The sequence below is a fragment of the Somniosus microcephalus genome, chromosome 20 (assembly GCF_052327205.1).
Source record: "Somniosus microcephalus isolate GS21.2 chromosome 20, FLI_Smic_1.0, whole genome shotgun sequence".
NCBI lineage: Eukaryota > Metazoa > Chordata > Chondrichthyes > Squaliformes > Somniosidae > Somniosus > Somniosus microcephalus.
The window spans coordinates 57,607,932-57,630,027 of record NC_141006.1 but is presented as its reverse complement, the minus strand read 5'-3'; the positions used below and the strand labels follow the sequence as shown (position 1 = coordinate 57,630,027).

At 45.8% G+C, this 22,096-nt stretch overlaps 1 protein-coding gene across 1 annotated transcript in view; it reads left to right on the top strand.

Moving 5' to 3' along the window:
- LOC147103301 (YTH domain-containing family protein 2-like) overlaps positions 1–2,706 on the top strand; it is a 31,149-nt gene extending 28,443 nt beyond the window's left edge. The window contains exon 5 of the mRNA XM_085962765.1: positions 1,801–2,706. Within this exon, the coding sequence (XP_085818891.1) occupies positions 1,801–1,824 (24 nt within the window). The 3' untranslated portion in view covers positions 1,825–2,706. The remainder of the gene's footprint in view (positions 1–1,800) is intronic.
- The last annotated feature ends 19,390 nt before the right edge of the window (positions 2,707–22,096 follow it).

Sequence of the window (22,096 nt, the reverse complement as noted above, 5' to 3'; positions counted from 1 at the left end):
AAAGAATTAAGTTGGTATATTAGGGTAAAATTGAAGTTCGAATGACAGATTGGGGAATGACGGGAACAGCAGGTTTAAAAAGTGACCACAGGGTGAGCTGAAATGTTATTTTGTCTAAAATGTTTACAATGTAGATTAAGGTGGTAAGTTACTTTTGATAGGGGTGGCGTTATCACTAAAGAGCCTTTTCATTGTTAGCACGAGCTAAAAACATGCCAAACTGGTTCGTCCAGGAAGACAGGAAAAAATAATTCAAAAATTAGGCATTTGGAGTGACGCACATTTCGTTTTATTTTCCTTGTCCAAATTTGCCCCTATCCACGGCTTTTTTTGGGGGGTTGGGTGCAACGTTTCATGGGTTCCTCTTGCCTCATCCTAAATGGACATTCATCACCTAAAGACTTAAGAACATATGAAAAATGACAGACAGGAAAAAGACCTTCTGGTCCATCCAGCCTGTCCCACACAGCAGTGATGTTTTGTGCATCACAATACAGACACTCCCCACCCCACCTATCGGAGCCATGTAATCTCCTGGAAAAGGCGAAAAACCAGATTAAAAACCCAGGCCAATTGGGGGAAAAGCTTTCGAGAATTCCTCACTGACGCCCTTAGGCCATCAAAGCTAGTCCAGGAGTCCGCCCTGGTCCTGATTAACACAATTGTACCTACCTCTTGTACAAGGTGATCTCCCTCCGCCCCAGCCACAAAGCTCTTGCTTGAAGGAATTTAGTGAATCAGTGTTCACTGCACGAGCCGGTAACCTGTTCCACAGGTCCACTATTCTCTGATATAAAGAAACACCTCCTGGCATCTAACCTAGTTCTGCCCTGACATAACTTGTAAGAGTGACTCCTGGTCCTCCCTAACCTATTCTGTTGAATTAGGCAATGAGTGGCAAGTTAATCTACTGTGGCAGCATTACATGTAGCCCTACGCTTATCCAACACCCACACTTTCCAGCAGGGGCTACTGATGCCAATTGGGATTTTAAGCCCGAACTGATTTTTCACAACCCTCCTCTCATCTTCATGCCCTTATTCTCGATCTCTCTGCCCCCACCCCTCCCCAACAGGCTCAGGGCACTGAGAACAATTGTTGCATCCTTCTTGTCCTGGTCAACACTTCTTCCTCAGTTGGGACCACCCAAAAGCAGATGAATTGGGCATTGATCTCGTTTGTTGGTTGAGAGAACATGCTACGTGCAAATTGTCTCCATGTTTTCCTACAAAAGTGGCAGCCTTTCAGAAGTACTTAATTGGTTGTGAAGTGTTTTGGAGTGTCCTGGGGATATTGGACATTGTTTAAACGCAACTTTGTTCTTCATTTCCCACCTTTGCCAACAGATAAATACAGCTCATACTAGACGTTGAGCCATCAGCAGATTTTAATTTATTGTCACCGATCAGAGAAAATTGGGTCTAGGTTTATCAAGACCTGATTGATAATTAATAGAATCGAAGATTGTTCCAACACAGACACGGCCCATCGAGCCTGAGCCAGTGTTGGTTCTCCACATGAGTCACGCAGTCCAATCCCCCTCTCCTGCTTGCTTCCCATAGCAATTTGAAAAAGAGGACTATTAAAGGATATCTATCTTCCCCTTTAAAAGAATTTACGGACTCGATTCAACATTTTGTGGCAGAGGATTCCACATTCTAACCGCCCTAGGTGTAAAGGTTTTTTTTTCTCCACAGAATTTCTCTTAATTTTAGTTGTGTGATTGTATTTTGTTGTCACTGAAACATGAAGCCGCTTTGGGAAATGTATATTAATTGAATCGTTTCCCTTTCTTTACAGGAGCGGCAAGGTCGTGTCAAGTAACGGTGTATTCTCTGAAAATGTGACGTCGGCCTGAATGTCGTGTCCTGAATTTTCTTCAAGAAATTGAGTGATAATGAAGACCCCCCTTCCCCCTCCCGTCCCTTCCTTCCTGCCCACCCACCCTCTTTCATTTTCAGTAAATTCTGCGACTTTCAGACTTGTAGTTGTCAAACTTAATCCTCTTCTATAGAACTATGGTAATGATAGCAAGAACTAGGTGGGGGGGGAAAAAATGTTTAAAAAATCCTTTCTCAACTATTGGTTGTGACTTTATAAAGTGGTACAACTTGTTTTCCTTCTGTTTTAAAAAAAATTATTAAAAAAAAAATCATTTTATGGTCTGTGGGCTACATTTAAATGCATTTCCTGGGGAGAGAAACCAGCTGGCTCACAGCATCCGAATTGTCGTCGCACAGCTGGGTCAGCACGTGGCCAGATTCCTTCTCCGACTCACTCGAGAGGTTTCATTTGTGGAGCCCAAATTGTTTCATCCAGGCCCTTTTGAGAGAGCCCCTTGCCCCACCTTTTCCTGAAAATGCTGCTCGTTTCGAACGCGCTCCGGGAAAGAGCGGTTACTTTTCTGTTTCTCCCTCCTTTCGTTGCAAAAAAATTTTTAAAAATGGTTACTGTTCACAAATGTTAAAGTGAGCAAGTTTTTTTTTTTTAATTGCTGCCAATTAAGTCTAAATCCACCTAATTAAAAAAAAACAAGACTGGACTAAAGGAATACTGTAAGGAACCTTTTTGGACACTGAACTTTGAGAAACAAAAACTGCTTAGAATCTTTTTTCAGCCCTCATCAACAGTGAAAAGCTGGGAATTTACCCTTTCTTCATTATTAATCACTTCTCAGTAATAAATGTGATATCCTGTTCAGCAGAATGATTGCGTTTGATGCTTTTTTTTGGTCTTCACCTCCCTTCCCTGTATTTGTTTTCATGTTGGTGTAGTAACAGGCTGTTGGGGGAGATTAGAGGGAGCTCGACTCTGCATCAGCTCTTGCTATACCTGACCTGGTAATGTTCAATGTTAACACAAGGTGCCTGAAACGGACTAACATCCCTCATCATGAAGACAAAAATTCAGAGTGGGTGGGGACAGGGAGGAATCTCCAGAGACTTGAGCACATAAGCCAGGCTGACACTTAGTGCAGCACTCCCTCAGTACTGATCTTGTCGGAGGTATTGTCTTTCAGATGAGATGTAAAACCAAGACCCTGTCTGCCCTCTCAGGTGGATGTAAAAGATCCATGGCACTATTTGAAGAGGAGCAGGAGAGTTCTTGGCCAATATTTATCCTTCCACAAACTTCTTAGGCAGTCCCTCGGAACCGGAATGCGGACAGTGTGACCCGTCCATCGGAGCTGATCGAGTGTGGTCAGAGCTTCGATGCTGGGGATGTTGGCCTGAGCAAGAACACTGACGTTGCTGCGCCTATCCTGCCAATGGATTTGCAGGATCTTGCGGAGGCAGCGTTGGTGGTACCTCTCCAGTGCTTTGAGGTGCCTGCTGTACATGGTCCATGTCTCTGAGGCATACAGCAGGGCAGGTATCACTGCTGCTCTGTAGACCATGAGCTTAGTGCCGGATTTGAGGTCCTGGTCTTCAAACACTCTCTTCCTCAGGCGACCGAAGGCAGCACTGGCACATTGAAGGCCGGTGTTGGACTTCATTGTTGACATCTGCCCTTGTTGACAGTAGGCTCCCGAGGTATGGAAAGTGGTCCATGTTGTCCAAGGCCTTGTCGTGCATTTTGATAATCGGGCAGTACTGTGGCGGGGGCAGGTTGGTAGAGGACCTTTGTCTTACGGATGTTTAGTGAAAGGCCCACAAACACCACTAAACCAGATGATCTGGGCATTTATCTTATTGCTGTTTGTGGGAGCTTGCTATGCACAAAGTGGCTGCAGCATTTCCTACATTACAACGGTGACTACACTTCAAAATTGTTTAATTGGCTGTAAAGCGCTTTGGGACGTCCTGAGGTGGCGAAAGACTCTATATAAATGCAAGTTTGTTCTTTCTATTATGTCAAATTTTTGATGTACCCATTGATTCAGGCTCTGGGTGTTCCCATGAACTGGATCTTCAGTGTATTGCACTCTGTTCCTGCCCCAGACCAATGGGGTTATGTGAAATGACTTTGGGCAGTCGCAATCCAGTTCCCAGTGGGTCTGTGTCCGTAACACAAAATGACCTAATTCAGCATTGCCAGTCTTGCTCAGAGGGGGCTGTACGAGTGCTGATGTGGGAAATGGAAAATGTTGCAGTGACAGAATGGTGGTTTGCTGCTAGGTCAGATTAGAGGGAGCTCTACTCGGCATCTATCTCTTGCTGGGAATGTTGGGCACTAGCTGCCAAAATGGGCGAACGACCCTCATGCACAAAGATTCAGGGAAGGAAAAAAATCCTGATTGTAATCTGAGCTGTTGATTTCTTTAACGTTGGGATTACATTTCTTTTTTGGAACTGTACATCTAGGGATGCACAATCTTTACAGTAAAATACCACTGCACCACCTGCGATGAGCAAAGTATTGCATATCCATGCGTGTAAGTAGTGAAATTTGCATGCCTTTTGGGGGGTAAAAGTAAGGGGGGGGCTGCCTTATACACCCGCCATCCCAGCGGAGCAATTTCTGCGCAGGTGATGGGAGCCAGCGGCACCTTGCAATTGTGTTTCTGTCAGTTCTGCCCCTTTGGCACCGTGATACTTAAATGGCAATTCTTTGTCCCAACTCCTCGCTTCACATCTGATTTTAAATCAGAGACAGCCCAGCAGGGAAGACTTTGGCAGGGAAGAAGGTAAGCTTTGGGGGGCCGGGGGGGGGGGGGGACGGGGGGAAGCATTGCTGCTCCTCCTAGCCCACAAACAGTGCTGTCAAGGCACTTACTTTTTCCCCGAAGCTGTCCTCGCCTCCCTTGAGCTGCTGGGTTTGGGGAACCCGGCCTGCCAGGGTTAAACCTGTAAGACAGGTTAAATGTGAGGCCCCCCCCCCCCGCCTCATTATAATATTTAAAGGTCCAACCTGTATGCTGGAAGTGGGTTGGTTGCCCATCGTCTGTTAAACTGGAAGTGGGCGGGTTGGGGTCGGGTTTGTGGTTTAAAAATTTTTTACATCTCACCCAACCCCAACCCACCCGTTTTTGGGATTAAAATTACCCCCAACATATCAGAACACTATGGTGAGAATTATGATGAATAAAAGCTTTGCAATGTTGACACTTAGGAGTCATGTATTTCCATTTTATCTTGGAATTTGAGCAGTCACCTGTGAGTATTTACGGTAACAGTATTTTTGCCGAGGAGGAGAGCATGTTATGTGAGCCCATAATGTTTTTTTTCTTAAATTCCACTTGCACACTGTTCTATTGATCAGTTATTTGACCTTGCGCCCATCCATACTGTGGCTGTGAGGCAGAGATTTTGTTCCAGTGCCTCCTATTGCTGCTTTGTAACAGGTTGATGTTTGGTGACTGACCCAGTGAGAATTACCACTGGTGTTTTGTCCTTCCCTCCCTGTAGGAGGTCACCCATCCTCAGCTCAGTATCTTTCCCACAGCGGAGATAACTGAGAATTGAAACTCAGCGTGCAAGGAATTCCAGATCACACCCAGGCCACTCAGCAGTGTGATAAGAAGGCCACTTCTTTCGGAAACTTCTGTGGTAAAGCTCCGGTATAGAGATTATTCAAGCTTTTGGGGTTTATGTGGTGTCTGTGCTGAAACTGGGAATCAACCCTGATGCTGTGTTGATTGTATTGATCCAACAGCTCAATTTAGGGCCTATGCGAAAAGTTGCTCATCAGCTTTTGCAAGATCAAACTCTGGTGGTATGTGATCAAACTGCTGTGGCTCATGGGCAGCAATTCAATCGGGTAACTGTCCCTCTATATAATATATTAAAAATCTCACATCTGTAGGCACTTCCATTATAAATTCCTATGTAAACCTTTATAATGGGAACTGCCTGTGTAAACTCACGCTGTAATTGCATCCTCCTACCAATGGTGATGCCGTAGCCCCTCAGTTTTGCGACTCCCAGCCCCTCAGCCTGTACTGCAGAAAACTTCCGTGCTCCAACCAACTCTACTCTGCTTCGCAAATTGCTGTAGGTTTTGCTGTTTAACTATAAATGCAATGTAAAATCAAGTGTGATAGGAAAATAAGGAGAGTATGACTTGAAAATGGGGACTGACTTCTGTGCGTGCTGATCTAATTATCTCCTGCCCTCCAATTCCAATTCACCTGAAGCCTACATTTGGTTTTGAATCCCTGAATGCAATGTCATGGGAGCTGGACTACTTACTGTAGCTACTTAAATAGACCCTACAAAATGCAGTTGTCAATTTTCTAAATCGCAGCCTGCCCATGGTTTACCTCCAACTGCTGTAGGTCTTTATGTGCTGTTGAAAGCTGGTAGTGCTGTATTTACCTGCTGTGCGTTACTCTAGCAAGACTTTTGGACAATTTTTTTCTCGACTTACATAATTGCTCACTTACTAACAGACAGATAACAGCTAGTTGCATTGCAAAATTAGTTACTGCCACACCAATGTAAAGGTTGGGTGGTTGAATTTTTATAAAATCACTGCGTGCGAGTCTTGCTTTCTTCTCAGATCTGTCGATTGTAAAGTGTACTGGATTTATAGTAAGTGTTACCTTTGATTTCAGAATAAGCCACCCAGTCCTGGTTAGAGTTTACAGCACAGATACAGTCCATTCCGGACAACTGGTCTATGCACACGAGCCTCCTCCAACTCCACTTCATCTCACCCTATCAGCATATCCTTCTATTCCTTTCTCCCTCATGTGTTTATCGAGCTTCCCCTTAAATGCATCTATGCTAATCGCCTCAACCACTCCTTGTGGTAGCGAGTTCCACATTCTCACCACTCTGGGTAAAGAAGTCTCCCCTAAATTCCCTATTGCAGTTATTAGTGACCATCTTATATTTATGGCCCCTAGTTTTGGTCTCCCCCACGTTTTCTCTTCGTCTACCCTATCAAACCCGTTCATAATTTTAAAGACCGCCATCAGGTCACCCCCTCAACCTCTTCTGGGGAAAGGAGCCCCAGCCGGTTCAGTTTTTCCTGATAGTTATAACCTCTCGGCTCTGGTATCAGCCTTGTAGAACAATGCTTTCTCCTGGGGCTGGGATTTGACTCAAACAAATTCATGAACTCTTAAGATTGTTACAGGAATAATAGATTTATATTCGGAATATCAAATGCAATCAGACAGAAATGAACTTCAGAAATTTACAAATCCAGATTACTGGAGATAAAATCGCAAGTGAGCGTGAGAAGTGTTCAAGGTTGAAGGTTTTGCACGCTTGTCCTTAGTTCTACATTCTGTTTAGACGAGTTGTGGGCATTTGCAGGATGGTTGGTTTGCTTTGAAGGTGCAATTACCATTTACAAGTGAAGAATTTGCTTCTGAGGTAAATCTCTGTACTGTGTCTTAATTTTTTTTTTCTTCCTCCCACCTCTGCTGAATCTGAGCGGATCCGTGCTGGAGTATGATGTCTCCATGGCCAAGGGCCCATCTTTCATATGTGAAACTGAATGTGTTGGGAGGCCTCCCAGGACTGACTGTGCAGGAGTTACTAGATAATAATCAGGACGCCAGGCTGACTTTTCTGTCCTTTCCTTCCCCCTCCCCCAACCCCGCAACTGCTCCCCCTCGCCGCCTCTCCCTACAGCCTGGAGACACTGAGAACAATTGTAGTACCCTCGCAACACAGGCTGAAATCAAGCTAAACCTCAGCACAAACCCTGGCAACAGCTTGGGCTGTATGGCACTGCATTTCCCCACTAAATCATTTGAAAAGAAAAACTTGCATTTATATATTTATATAGCACCTTTCATGACCTCAGGACATCCAAAAGCACTTTACAGCCATTGGAGTACCTTTGAAGTGTAGTCACTGTTGTAATGCAGGAAACGCGGCAGCCAGTTTGTGCACAGCAAGCTCCCACAAACACCACCGTGATAATGATAAGATAATCTGTTTTGGGTGATGTTAATTGAGGGATAAATGTTGACCAGGACACTGAGAGACTCGCCTGCTTTTTAAATAGTGCCGTGGGATCTTTTGCATCCACCTGAGAAGGTGGGCAGAGCTTCCGGAGTTAAACACTCCATCTGAAAGATGACGCTTCCGACAGTGCAGCACTCCCTCAGTACTGTTCTGGGAGTGTTAGCCTGGACTTTGTACTCACGTTTCTAGAGTGGGGCTATGAGCCCACAACCTTCTAACTCCAAGGTAAGAGTGCGACCCACTGAGCCAAGGCAGCCACTAGGAGCAATTAAATAGACGAGCCAGTGGCCCACTCACCCATTTCCTTTAGTACTGTACTCTTAGTTAAATGGCATTGGGGTCAGCAGCCCTTGAGTGCCTTAATCCTAACTAATTCCCTCCCTAACCGTCTCCGCCTCTCGACCTCTCCTGAAAGACGGTCCTTAAAACCTACCTCTTTGACCAAGCTTTTGGCCACCTGTCCTTATAGGTCTTGCTCGGTGTCAAATATTGTCTGCTAACGCTCCTGTGAAGCATCTTGGGATGTTTTACTATATTGAAGGTGCTATATAAATGCAAGTTGTTAAAAAGCATCCCTTGTTAGCAGCTTAGCATCATCTTCAATCATGAAAACCGATGCAAAGTATTCATTTAGCACTTTAGTTTTATCCAAATGCTCAACATGTCTCGGGTCTCTCAAGCAATGCACACACCAGTGAACGCGGTGGGTGGGGGCAGTTTTTGAGACGCTAAAATTTGCTGTCCAGGTGGTCTCAGTTCTACAGTGATTGTTGTAACATACAGGAGGTTTGTGATCACTGCAAGCCACGGCTGACAGTACCGCTGTACGGGAGATGTGTTCCGCAGCACGGGACTCTGCCAGATTGTTGCCTTTGTGGAACATTTAAATGTGTAGCGTGGAGTCTTGGGGACCACACATACAGTTTAAATCCCAGTTCTCATTAATTTTCCATTTATCTCAAGCTGCTGATATTAAAGGAGCTGGGGGTTCTGATTTGGGATGTATTGAGCAGTGTGCAACAGCCTTTTACAAATGTCCAGGCCCATGAACTTTAAATAGGACAAAAATAGTGAATAAAAAACTTTCCAGTGGCAGGAGGGTTGGTAACCAGAGGACACAGATTTAAGATAATTGGCAAAAAATCCAGGGGGAGATTAGGATATTTTTTTTAATGCAGCGAGTTGTTGTGATCTGGAATGCACTGCCTGAATGGGTGGGTGGAAGCAGATTCAACAGTAACTTTCAAAAGGGACTTAGATAAATACTTGAAAAGGCAACATTTGCAGGGCTTCGGGGAAAGAGCAGGGGAGTGGGACTAATTGGAGAGCTCTTTCACAGGCATGATGGGCTTCTTAACATCCTATATTGTGAGCCCGTTGAATTAAGTACCAATTGGTTTGAAACTAATACCAACATAAAATATTGGCTTTGGTCGTACTGGACGGTAGCTTCTTGCTCAGTTCAACACCCCCCCCACCCCCCGATATAAAGGAACTCATGATACAGCTTGAAGTACTTTATTTCTGTCAGCAGAGGGAGCCACTCTCCAACTTTCTGATGTGTGTTACACTTGTCTCTGATCTGAGGCAGAATCACCACTCCTAACATCTGTCTCTTTGTTGGTGCAGTAGAACCATGGATCCAACCAACACTGTCGTGAGGGAGCATTATAAAAAATAATACTGACTTGAGTTGGCCTTTGGTCGATATATGTACAGCTATGCATGCACACACAAGCCTGCAATCAATAGGGACCCCCACATGCAACTTTCTAATTCATTTTGTGCCTGTCCATTATCTTGGGCGATGCGCTCTGCTCTCATTATAACAGTCCTCAGAAGACAAGCATTATTGCATTATAATGAGCTGCACATTATAGTTAATTCTCCTTCACATAGCATATTGTGTTAAGATTAAAATATTGGCTGTACCCTGCAATCTTCCATGGTCGAAATGCTAGAATGGAAAGTGATTTTATTCCCTCAGATATTTTATTCTCTTTGTTGTCAACTTTGTCTGGGAGGGAGGGGATGGACATGTGACATCACAGATCCAGCTACACAGTCAGTGTGTGACATCACAGATCCAGCTACACAGTCAGTGTGTGACATCACAGATCCAGCTACACAGTCAGTGTGTGACATCACAGATCCAGCTACACAGTCAGTGTGTGACATCACAGATCCAGCTACACAGTCAGTGTGTGACATCACAGATCCAGCTACACAGTCAGTGTGTGACATCACAGATCCAGCTACACAGTCAGTGTGTGACATCACAGATCCAGCTACACAGTCAGTGTGTGACATCACAGATCCAGCTACACAGTCAGTGTGTGACATCACAGATCCAGCTACAGGATAGGCATATGACATCACAGATGCAGCTGCACAATAGATGTATGACATCACAGAGCCAGCTACACAATTAGTGTGTGACATCACAGATCCAGCTACATGATCCGTGTGTGACATCACAGATCCAACTACATGATTGGTGTGTAACATCAAAGATCCAGCTACATGATCCGTGTGTGACATCACAGATCCAGCTACATGATCCGTGTGTGACATTACAGATCCAACTATATGATTGGTGTGTAACATCAAAGATCCAGCTACATGATCAGTGCGTGACATCACAGATCCAGCTGCACGATCGATGCATGACATCACAGATCCAGCTACACGATCCGTGTGTGACATCACAGATCCAGCTACATGATCGGTGTGTGACATCACAGATCCAGCTACATGATCGGTGTGTGACATCACAGATCCAGCTATATGATCAGTGCGTGACATCACAGATCCAGCTACACGATCGATGCGTGACATCACAGATCCAGCTACACGATCGGTGTGTGACATCACAGATCCAGCTACACGATCCGTATGACATCACAGATCCAGCTACATGATCGGTGTGTGACAGCAAAGATCCAGCTACATGATCGGTGTGTGACATCACAGATCCAGCTACACGATCGATGCGTGACATCACAGATCCAGCTACACAATTGGTGTGTGACATCACAGATCCAGCTACACGATCAGTGTGTGACATCACAGATCCACTCTATCCCCAAAGCTCTGAACTCTTTCAACTCTGTTTCTTCTTCCTATCAATGGCCTCATCCACTCACATATACCCCTATCCACTCTTTTGCTGATAATTCCATTCATTTTTCGTCACCTTCCTTGAGATCACACAGTTTCAGTGTTCACACCCTCCAGGTCTCCTACTGCAATGTCTCTACCCAGTGCACATTTGTCTCCTCCATTGCTCCCTAATGGACCAATGAAAATCTCTTTCAGTTCTTCAAAGGAAGTTCCTTCATGTCTCTCACAAGTCCAACCAACAACTCCCATCTTCTCCCTTTGAGGCCCAGCGTTAAGTTCCTGTTGATCAATTGACGTAATTGGCTTCCTGAGGTGTCAGCACGTGGCTCAGTGGGTAGCACTCTTGCCTCTGACTCAGAAGGTTGTGGGTTCGTCCCACTCCAGAGACTTGAGCACAAAATCTAGGTGGACACTCCCAATGCAGTACTGAGGGAGTGCTGCACTGTTGGTAGGTGCTGTCTTTCAGGTGAGATCTTAAACGGAGAACCGATCTGCCCTCTTAAAAGTTCTCATGACACTATTTGGAGAATAGGAGGTGAGTTCTCCCCAGTGACCTTGCATTTATACAGTGCCTTTCATGACCTCGGGGTGTCCTACCTTTGAAGTGTAGTCACTGTTGTAATGTAATGTAATGTAGGCACACAGCAAGGTCCCACAAACAGCAATGTGATAATGGCCAGATAATCTGTTTTAAAGTGATGCTGTTACATACATGGAGCAGGGGCAGTAACTGGGGAGTGCTGCAATGTAGGGTTGAGAGAACTCGGTGCACAGCGAGTGTCTGTTTGGTGCCGGATTGCAGCAAGATTGTAAATACAAAAAAATATATGAAAATATTACACCTGATGCCGAGCTCGAACGTTCATAGAAACATAGAAGATAGGAGCAGGAGTAGGCCATTCGGCCCCTCGAGCCTGCTCCGCCATTCAATGAGATCATGGCTGATCATCCAAATTCAGTACCCGGTCCCTGCTTTCTCCCCATACCCCTTGATCCCTTTAGCCTTAAGAAATATATCCAACTCCTTCTTGAATATATTTAATGAACTGGCCTCCACCGCCTTCTGTGGTAGAGGATTCCACAGGTTCACCACTCTCTGGGTGAAGAAATTCTTCCTTATTTCTGTCCTAAATGGCTTACCCCTTAGCCTTAGACTGTGACCCCTGGTTCTGGACTCCCCAACCATCGAGAACATCCTTCCTGCATCTAGTCTGTCCAGTCCTGTCAGAATTTTATAAGTTTCAACGAGACCCCCTCTCATTCTTCTAAACTCCAGCGAGTACAAGTCCAATCGTCCCAATCTCTCCTCGTACGTCATTCCTGCCATCCCAGGTATCAGCCTGGTGAATCTTCGCCATCAAGGGAGCAGGAGGTGGGTCTCGTGGATGGAGAGGAGTTTGGAAAGAATAAGGGGGGGTGAGAAACTGCAGGGCGATGAGCTTTCAGGGCTCGAGTGCTTGGGAGACTGGGGGAGGGGGAGAGGAAGGGGAGACTGTACATTGTTTATTGAGATGTCACTTGGTGTCAGTTTTCCCAAGCTTTGTTCAGTACTTCCAAGTTAGCCACAGTACCGGGTGCACTTTTGGGACATTCCGAGGGAGCTGGAAGGCGCTGTCTGAAGGCAAGTCTTTCCCGATGGAGTCCTGCAGCAATGGATCTGGAATCCACTCCTTGAATTCCTCAGTTTAGTTCCTTCTCTGGTCAAGGAATGGAGTTTACAGCTGATTGGGAAACGCCTGAATTGTTGGGAGGAAATGAGAAACCTGGAATACCGGGGAAAGGAAAATGGTTTCTGTTTATTTTTAAAACGCTTATTTTTTTTTAAAAAAGTGCAGTCATTATTTCCTTTTGTTTTCCAAGTCAGACATTCACAGTGCAGACTAGTCGCCGTTGTCCTGGCGATCGCACCGAAGCGCCCATTCATTCATTCCCTGGGAGGGAAGAGAGAGCAAAGTTTGTAGGGAAACTTTCTTGTTTTTGTAGATAGCGTTCGAAAAATTATTTAAAAAACAAAATGCAAGTCAGCTAGCAAGTGGTGATCAAATGGTTGGGGTGGGGGAGGCGGGCAGGGATCTGAACCGACCCCAAAACCTCTGCTCAAGCCCCCGCCACAAGTAGAGGGAGAGAGGGTGAAGACAAACAGGGCGAACAACACAGTCGAAATTGACTCTGAAATTGAAACTGCTCAAAGGTAAGATGGTGCAAACTGGAGATAAAAAGCGCAGTTTAAAGCCACCGCGGATGTAGCCAGAAGCTGAGGGGGGAAATGCATCGACTGGAATTAATCTCCCACATTATTCCCGGGGCTCCGACTGTCTGAAACGAGACAATATGGGCCGTCCTGTCGCTTGCAATTTTTAAAATCTGGCTCTAATGTTATCCCTCCCCAGTCCCTTGCTTTCACCTCCCCTCTCCCTGCAGATAACGTTGCGTTGTCCACGTTCGCTTCTGGTATTTCTAATAATCTGTGCAATTAAGAAGCGCAAAAATTGTTCAATATTTTTTAATATTTCAGTCTCTAATTTGAGCTGAGTGGATCGCTGCCACTACCTTGTGGAAATTACCGGGGGTGGTGGCGGTGCTGGCATATGGAAACATGCACAGAGGACAATGCAAGCTAGGGGATAATTACAGGGGCCTTATTCAGTCAATCCTCTACTTTATTAAAATTAAATATGTAAATAATTATTCGTTAAAGGAGAATCTGTCGCCTGTGCTCAGTGAGGGCTGCAGTTATCTTCAGTCCCTTGGGCTAGGAATCAGCCGGGGGTTCCTGCTCCTTACCCAGTGACACCTGCTGGAGAGGGTGTGGGTGTGGGGAGGTCAAAATCGGGCTGGGCTGTGATACCCCCAATGTTGGAAGAGCCTGCTCACTGTCGCAGCCCGCACGCGAATGCTCAGTGGGTGAGGGAAATGTAGAACCACACCCCAACATCAGTCAGTACCTTCAGAAGGAGAGATTGAGTAGAATGGGTCTATATTCTCTGGAGTTTAGAAGAATGAGAGGTGATCTCATTGAAACATACAACATTCTTACAGGGCTTGACAGGGTAGATGCCGAGAGGCTGTTTCTGGCCTGGCTAGAGAGTCTAGAACTAGGGGTCATCGTCCTAGGATAAGAAGTCGGTCATTTAGGACTGACATTTTTTCACTGAGGGTTGTGAATCGTTGGAATTCTCTACCCCAGAGGGCTGTGGAGGCTCATTCGTTGAGTATATTCAAGACAGAGATTGATAGATTTTTGGATATTAAGGGAATCAAGGGATATGGGGATAGGGTGGGAAAGTGGAGATGAGGTAGAAGATCAGCCATGATCTTATTGAATGGCGGAGCAGGCTCGAGGGGCCGAATGGCCTACTCCTGCTCCTATTTCTTATGTAAGAGAAGCTGTCTGATGTCACTAATGCAGCCTAGGGGTGACACTGATCAATTTTAACCCTATGCTGGCCTTGTCTCCATGCATTGCCGCCTTTTGTAGGCACTGGATACAAAAATCAGCAAACTTACTGCGGCAATCAGAAAATATCACAGTCGCTTTGATTTTGAAGTAATATCACTGAAAGTAATTCGTGGCCCAGTCTCTGCTGAAACCAACTACTTATAAAATACACAGACTATGCTTTCCTCTGACAGACTACAGGCCAGACTCAATCCCCATTCAGCCTTCAACTCAAGATTGCTGGAACACAAAGGGGTGTAATGTATGCTTCAGTTATATAAAGCTCTGGTTAGACCCCATCAGGAGCACAGCGTTCAGTTCTGGGCACCGCCCCTCAGGAAGGATATACTGGCCTTGGAGGGGGTGCAGCGCAGATTCACCAGAATGATACCGGGGCTAAAAGGGTTAAATTATGAGGACAGGCTGCATAGACTAGGCTTGTTTTCCCTTGAGAAATGAAGATTAAGGGGTGATCTGATTGAGGTGTTTAAGATGAATAAATGAGTTGATTGGGTAGAGAGAATCTATTTCCTCTGGTGGGGATGTCCAGAACAAGGGGCCGTAACCTTAAAATTAGTGTTAGGCTGTTCAGGGGTGACGTCAGGAAGCACTTCTTCACACAAAGGGCAGTGGAAATCTGGAACTCTCCCCCTCAAAAAGCTGTTGAGGCTGGGGGTGGTGGGTGGGGGGTCAATTGAAAATTTCAAAAGTGATTGATAGATTTTTGTTAGACAAATGTATTAAGGGATATGGAACCAAGGCGGGTAAATGGAGTTAAGATACAGATCAGCCATGATCTAATTGAATGGCAGAACAGGCTCGAGGGGCTGAATGGCCTCCTCCTGTACCTATGGTCTAAGTTAGCTCAGCGCAGCCAGGACATTGCTGCAAGTGGTTTCAGCACACTTTAGCAAGACGTGGAGCAAAATCTCCCAGAGCACCTGTTTCTAATTGTGTTGGAAAGTGGCTGAAGAAGGTTGACTTGGGTGTCTGTGGAACGCTACCCCAACAAACGTCAGCACCTTCAGGAGAGAAGGGGAGAACATTAGAATGGGAAAAAAAGCAAATGCCATCAGAGATGTGGTATCTGCTCTTGCTCCCATGCAACTGGCCTGTAACTATCTTTGGGTTCTTAGTGAGGCCAATTTAGAGTAACTTGCAAGATTTATTGTGCCTCCTTGGAGCTGGTGCTTGCACTTAACTTGGTATCTGTGTGGAATGACCTGGATTACATAGAGTGTACAGCACAGAAAGAGGCCATTTGGCTGAACTGGTCCATGCCAGTGTTTATGCTCCACACTTGCCTCCCCCCAGCCCTCTTCCCACTATTGGATAAACTGGGTCGTTGAGAGTGGGTATCACGAGAGCACCACCTGCATTGGTCCAATGGAGCACCATTTAAGTAGCAATCAGTACCAGGGTATTTCTTTGCTTGTGTCTCCCTATCTCAGGTCATCGCTCACTTATTTGTGCTTCTGTTGGTTTCTGGAGCAGTTTCCATGCCCCTGCCCCCGCCCCGCCCCGATACAGGGCATCCTCCCAAACTCAGGTCTTGCACGGCCAATAAGTAACATTGACGCAGAGTAAATTACAAGGTGCGGCCTGAGTTTTTATGGTTTCTTACACTTATAGTGCATGGAATGTGAAGTTCTTGCAGGCTATTTCACCTCTGTAGCCTAGGTTCAAATCCAGTCTGGACTGATGGGATGCACATCCTCTCTGTCACAAAGACCACCTAATTCCACCTCCATAACATCATCCACCTCTGTCTCTGCCACATCCCATCTACTGCTGGAACCTTCATCCATGCATTTGTTACCTGCAGACACACCTGTTGCAATGCTCTGCTGGCTGGCCTCCCATCCTCCATGAATTTCAGCTCAATCCAAAATTCTGCTGTCTGTATCCAATCTAGCACCATCTCGCTTACCCATCACCCCTGTCCTTGCTCCCGCTCCCCCGATGCCTTAAGTGAAAACTTCTCATCCTTGTGTTTATATCCATTCATAGCCTCACCCCTCTGCATCTCTGTAACCTCCTCCAGCCCTACAACTCGCCCCCCGCCTCCCGCCCCCAATCTCTCCATTCCTCTGGCTCTGGCCTCTTGTGCATCGCCACCCACTTTACCCAACACTGGTGGCTGTGCCTTCAGCTGCCATGCTCTGGCATTTTCTCCCCAACTCCTTAGGCTTCTCAATCTTCCCCATCTCCTTTAAGGCTTTGCTAAAAAAAAAGCCTCTTTGACCAAGCTTTTGGTCGCCTCTCCCAATATCTCCTGGCTCAGTTTTTCGATTATGCCTCTATGAAGCACTTTGGGCTGATTTTCTAAGTTAAGAATGCTACATAAACGCAAGTTGTTGTTACACCAGTGCTCTTGAAGGGGGTGCTGGGGGGGCTAACCTCTGCCAATGAGGTAAGGCCTCAGCTGGAGCATTGTGTACAAATCTGGGCACCACACTTTAGGAAGGACATCAAGGCCCTGGAGAGGGTACAGAGGAGGTTTACCCAGGTGATGCCAGGGATGAGGGAGTTCAGTTATGTGGCGAGATTGGAGAAGCCGGGATTGTTCTCCTTAGAGCAGGAAAGGTTAAGGGGAGACCTAATAGAGGTATTCAAAATTATGAGGGGTTTCGATGGAGCAAGTAGGGAGAAACTGTTCCCTCTGGCAAGTGGGTCGGTAACCAGAGCTCATAGATTTAAAATAATTGGCAAAAGAACTAGAGGGGACATGAGACATTTCTTCATACAATCCTGTGAAGTGCTTTGGGATGTTTTACTATGTTAAAGACACTATATAAATACAAGAGTTTGTTGTTGGTGGCAAAAACAGGAAGGCAGACTATTATTTGAATGGCAATAGATTGGGAGAAGGGGAAGTGCAGAGACCTGGGTGTTCTTGTGCACCAGTTGCTGAAGGTAAGCATGCAGGTGCAGCAGGCGGTTAAGAAGGCAAATGGTATGTTGGCCTTCGTAGCGAGAGGGTTTGATTACAGGAACAAGGATGTCTTGCTGCAGTTGTACAGGGCCTTGGTGAGACCACATCTTGAGTATTGTGTGCAGTTTTGGTCGCCTTATCTGAGGAAGGATGTTCTTGCCATGGAAGGAGTGCAGCGAAGATTCACCAGGCTGATACCTGGGATGGCAGGAATGACGTATGAGGAGAGATTGTGTCGATTGGGCTTGTACTCACTGGAGTTTAGAAGATTGAGAGGGGATCTCATCGAAACCTATAAAATTCTGACAGGCCTGGACAGGCTAGATGCAGGAAAGATGTTCCCAATGGTGGGGGAGTCCAGAACTAGGGGTCATAGTCTAAGGATAAGGGGTAAGCCATTTAGGACTGAGATGAGGAGGAATTTCTTCACCCAGAGAGTGGTGAACCTGTGGAATTCTCTGCCACGGAAGGCAGTTGAGGCCAATTCATTAAATATATTCAAGAAGGAGTTAGATACATTTCTTAAGGCTAAAGGGATCAAGGGATATGGGGAGAAAGCAGGGACAGGGTACTGAATTTGGATGATCAGCCATGATCTCATTGAATGGCGGAGCAGGCTCGAGGGGCCGAATGGCCTACTCCTGCTCCTATCTTCCATGTTGTTGTTAAGATCTGGAACGCACTACCTGAAAGTGTGGTGGAAGCAGATTCCATAGTAACCTTCAAAGGGCAATTGGACGTGCACTTGAAGAGAACTAATTTGCAGGGCTGTGGGGAAAGAGCAGGGGAGTGGGACTAATTGGACAGCTCTTTCAAAGAGCCGGCACAGGCACGATGGTCCTTCTGTGCTGTAAGAGTCTATGATGCTATGAAATATCAAGTGGAAAAGGACACGGACACAAAACAAACTGATGCCTGAAATAATTTTGCAAGTGGTGCACTTGTTCAGTGTCGGTTGCTGGACTGTTGAGTCGGTTGTTGAAGTATATGTCAATATAAAACATGGAAAGACTTGCATTTATATTGTGTCTTTCATGACCTCAGGACACCCCAAAGCGCCTCACAGCCAATGAAGTACTTTTTGAAGTGTAGTCGCTGTTGTAACCTAGGAAACGCGGCAGCCAATTTGCGCACAGCAAGCTCCCACAAACAGCAATGAGATAATGACCAGATAATCTGTTTCAGTGTTGTTTGTTGAGGGATAAATATTGGATTCCAATAGACAGTGCCTTGTTGCTGTGTGCTGTTATATAAACATTAATCTTCTCATTTAAGCTTATTGCATGATTGGTTTCACCTGGGTCCCGTTATATTACAGATTCCGCCTGTTCTGCACGTGGAGAGAGAGCGCACGATTGGAACTGATGGGCTAGAGTAGGTGCATTAATTTGTGTTATTGCAAAATGTATTTGGATTATACAATTCTGGCAACAACTGGAATCATTTCTTAGCTGGCGTGTAGAATCTGACCATAGAACAAGTTCCAGTTTACTTGTATTGGGGTGTCTGTGCTGCTCACCCATGGGGAGTGTTGATGTTAATGCGGGTGCTGCACTCACCTGTTTGCACAGTTGAAGTGTTTCCATTAGCTGCCATGGTGGAGTAGGCTTAATGAGTCGAATAGCTGACTCACGTTCCCATCATGATCCCTTACAGAGTGAGTATCATCAGTACCCCATAGTCTAGCCCTCAATGCTCTATAAATAGAAAGTGTACTCCTCCGTTCCCTGTAACCAGCTGTAACCCCTCAGTACCCTGTAACCAGCTGTAACCCCTCAGTACCCTGTAACCAGCTGTAACCCCTCAGTACCCTGTAACCAGCTGTAACCCCTCAGTACCCTGTAACCAGCTGTAACCCCTCAGTACCCTTTGTACAGTAAGTGTCGTCTCTCAGTATCTTGTAACTAGCAAGTGTCCCCTCGCCCTCAGAACCCCTTAAACAGTAAATCTTGCCCCTCAGTACTCTTTAAGCAAGTGTGATCTTCAATATCTCATTTTAAAAAAGTTATTCACGGCCCAGCGCAATACAGGTTTGATTCCTGATCCATGTTGAATTAGCTGACCAACTGTGTGACTTTAATTTCCCTACAATGGACTTCATCATCCCTGGGATAGGGAAGAGTAAATCATCCAGGATTTCTGCTCCCGACCTGGTGACCCCCCACCCCACCGTGGAAAGTGCACCTTTCGGGTGAGAACAGGATTGAGCTTGCCTGTGATGCCCTCTGTGCGAATAGCCTCCCATTCCAAGATCAGCACTCGCTGCGCAAGCTCATGCATGAAGAATGGCTGAATTGGGTTGGGTACCAGAAAGTCCTTAGAACCGCACAGCGGGATAAATCAGCACCTCCAGGAAAGACGGGGGATTGTAGGGAAAAGGAGAATTATTTTTATGCAGTGAGTTGTTGTGATCTGGAACGCGCTGCCTGAAAGGGCGGTGGAAGCAAATTCAATAATAACTTTCAAAAGGGAATTGGATAAATACTTGAAGGGGAAATATTTGCAGCACTATAGGGGAAGAGCAGGGGGAGTGGGGCTAATTGGACAGCTCTTTCAAAGAGCCGGCACAGGCATGATGGGCCGAATGGCCTCCTTCTGTGCTGTGTCATTCTATAATTCTATAACTGTTTTATTACAGTATGTAAACATTAAATATGGAATCAAACAATCGCAACCAGCAAGTCACATGCTCGAGACCGCATTGTTCAGAAAGTGCGTTATTCCCACAAAATAGTCAAATTTGAAATGGAGGATTACTGATTTTTTTAATATATATACTTTCAAGACGATGTGAAATATTTTAATTAACTGCGGCCCAAACGCAGCTGTTTTTGATGTGATTCTGGGCTCAAAACCTCAAACTGCTCCCACGGGACAGTCACTTCCCCAGGAGAGCGAGCAGAGATACGGTCCATCAAACCCCAGGACACATCCGCCGTTATAAATATGGATAACCCACCGCGGCGAGTAAAGCTTTGAAAGGAAATTGCGAAAACGCCTGGCGTTTGTTGTCTGCACCTGTTTCTGTGTGTGTGCGGGAAAAAAAACAGCGATCCGGATCTTTGGCGCTGAATTGTATAGAATAGAGCGTGAATCTAGAGGGAAAAATTGAGGGAGGAAAACAGCGTCCCAACCCTGATTGATGGATATGCAAATATTAAAAATAAACGAGTCAGATATTCTCAGTCTGTAAACTGACTTTGACTGCTTGCAGCCCTCGGGGAGCCCATTCTATCACGGGTTCCATACATTTATGCATTTATTCAGTTCCTGATGGAAATCTACATCCAAAGCAAGAGAGAGAGAACAGAAAAAAATACACAGAATAACAAAATTGCATGTGCTGACTTCGTTTGGCCACAAAAAGTATTTAACATTTATACTTGGAAAATTCTTGGCTATTTGGTTAATCTGGGTATCACGCGAAATAATTTATCTTAAACTCCGACGTATATCTACTGCACAAAAGCATCCAGGAAACAGCAGCAGAATGTGCAACGTGATTTTCATAGTTTATTTATTAGCATTTGCTCTGTGTGAATAATAGATATTCCAGTGAAGCAGGGCTAGAGGATGGCGATAATGGGACCAGTCCCCAGTTTAAAGTCATACATTCCATCCTTACTTTTATATTTCCATTATAAATCTCCACGTCCACTTTAATAATGGAACCTGCCTGTGTAAAGTTGTCACGCTGTAATTGCACCATCCCACCAGTAGTGGCAGCACTGCCTCCACTGGCAGGAAAGTGTGACACATTAGAGGTTTTTTATTCCTTCATGGGATGTGGGCGTTGCTGGCAAGGCCAGCATTTATTGGCCATCCCTCGTTGCCCTTGAGAAGGTTGTGGTGAGCACCTTCTTGAACTGCTGCAGTCCATGTGGTGAAGGTACTCCCACAGTGCTGTTAGGAAGGGAGTTCCAGGATTTTGACCCAGCGACGATGAAGGATCGGCGATATACTTCCAGGTCAGGATGGTGTGTGACTTGGAGGGGAACTTGGAGGTGGTGGTGTTCCCATGTGCCTACTGCCCTTATCCTTCTAGGTGGAAGAGGTCAAGGGTTTGGGAGGTGCTGCTGAAGAAGCCTTGGTGAGTTGCTGCAGTGCATCTTGTAGATGGTACACACTGCAGCCACGGTACGCCGGTGGTGGAGGGAGTGAATATTTAAGGTGGTGGATGGGGTGCCAATCAAGAGGCTGCTTTGTCTTGGATGGTGACGAGCTTCTTGAGTGTTGTTAGAGCTGCACTCATCCAGGCAAGTGAAGAGTATTCCATCACACTCCTTACTTGTACCTTGTAGATGGTGGAAAGGCTTTGGGGAGTCAGGAGGGGAGAAACTCGCCATAGAATACCCAGCCTCTGACCTGCTCTTGTTGCCACAGCATTTATGTGGCTGGTCCAGTTAAGTTTCTGGTCAATGGGACCCCCAGGATGTTGATGATGGGGGATTCAGCAATGGTAATGCCGTTGAATGTCAAGGGGAGGTGGTTAGATGCTCGCTTGTTGGAGATAGTCATTGCCTGGCACTTGTGTGGCACGAATGTTACCTGCCACCTATCAGCCCAAGCCTGAACGTCGTCCAGGTTTTGCTGCATGCGGGCATGGACTGCTTCATAATCTGAGGAGTTGCGCACTGAACACTGTGCAGTCATCAGTGAACATCCCCATTTCTGACCTTATGATGGAGGGAAGATCATTAATGAAGCAGCTGAAGATGGTTAGGCCTAGGACAC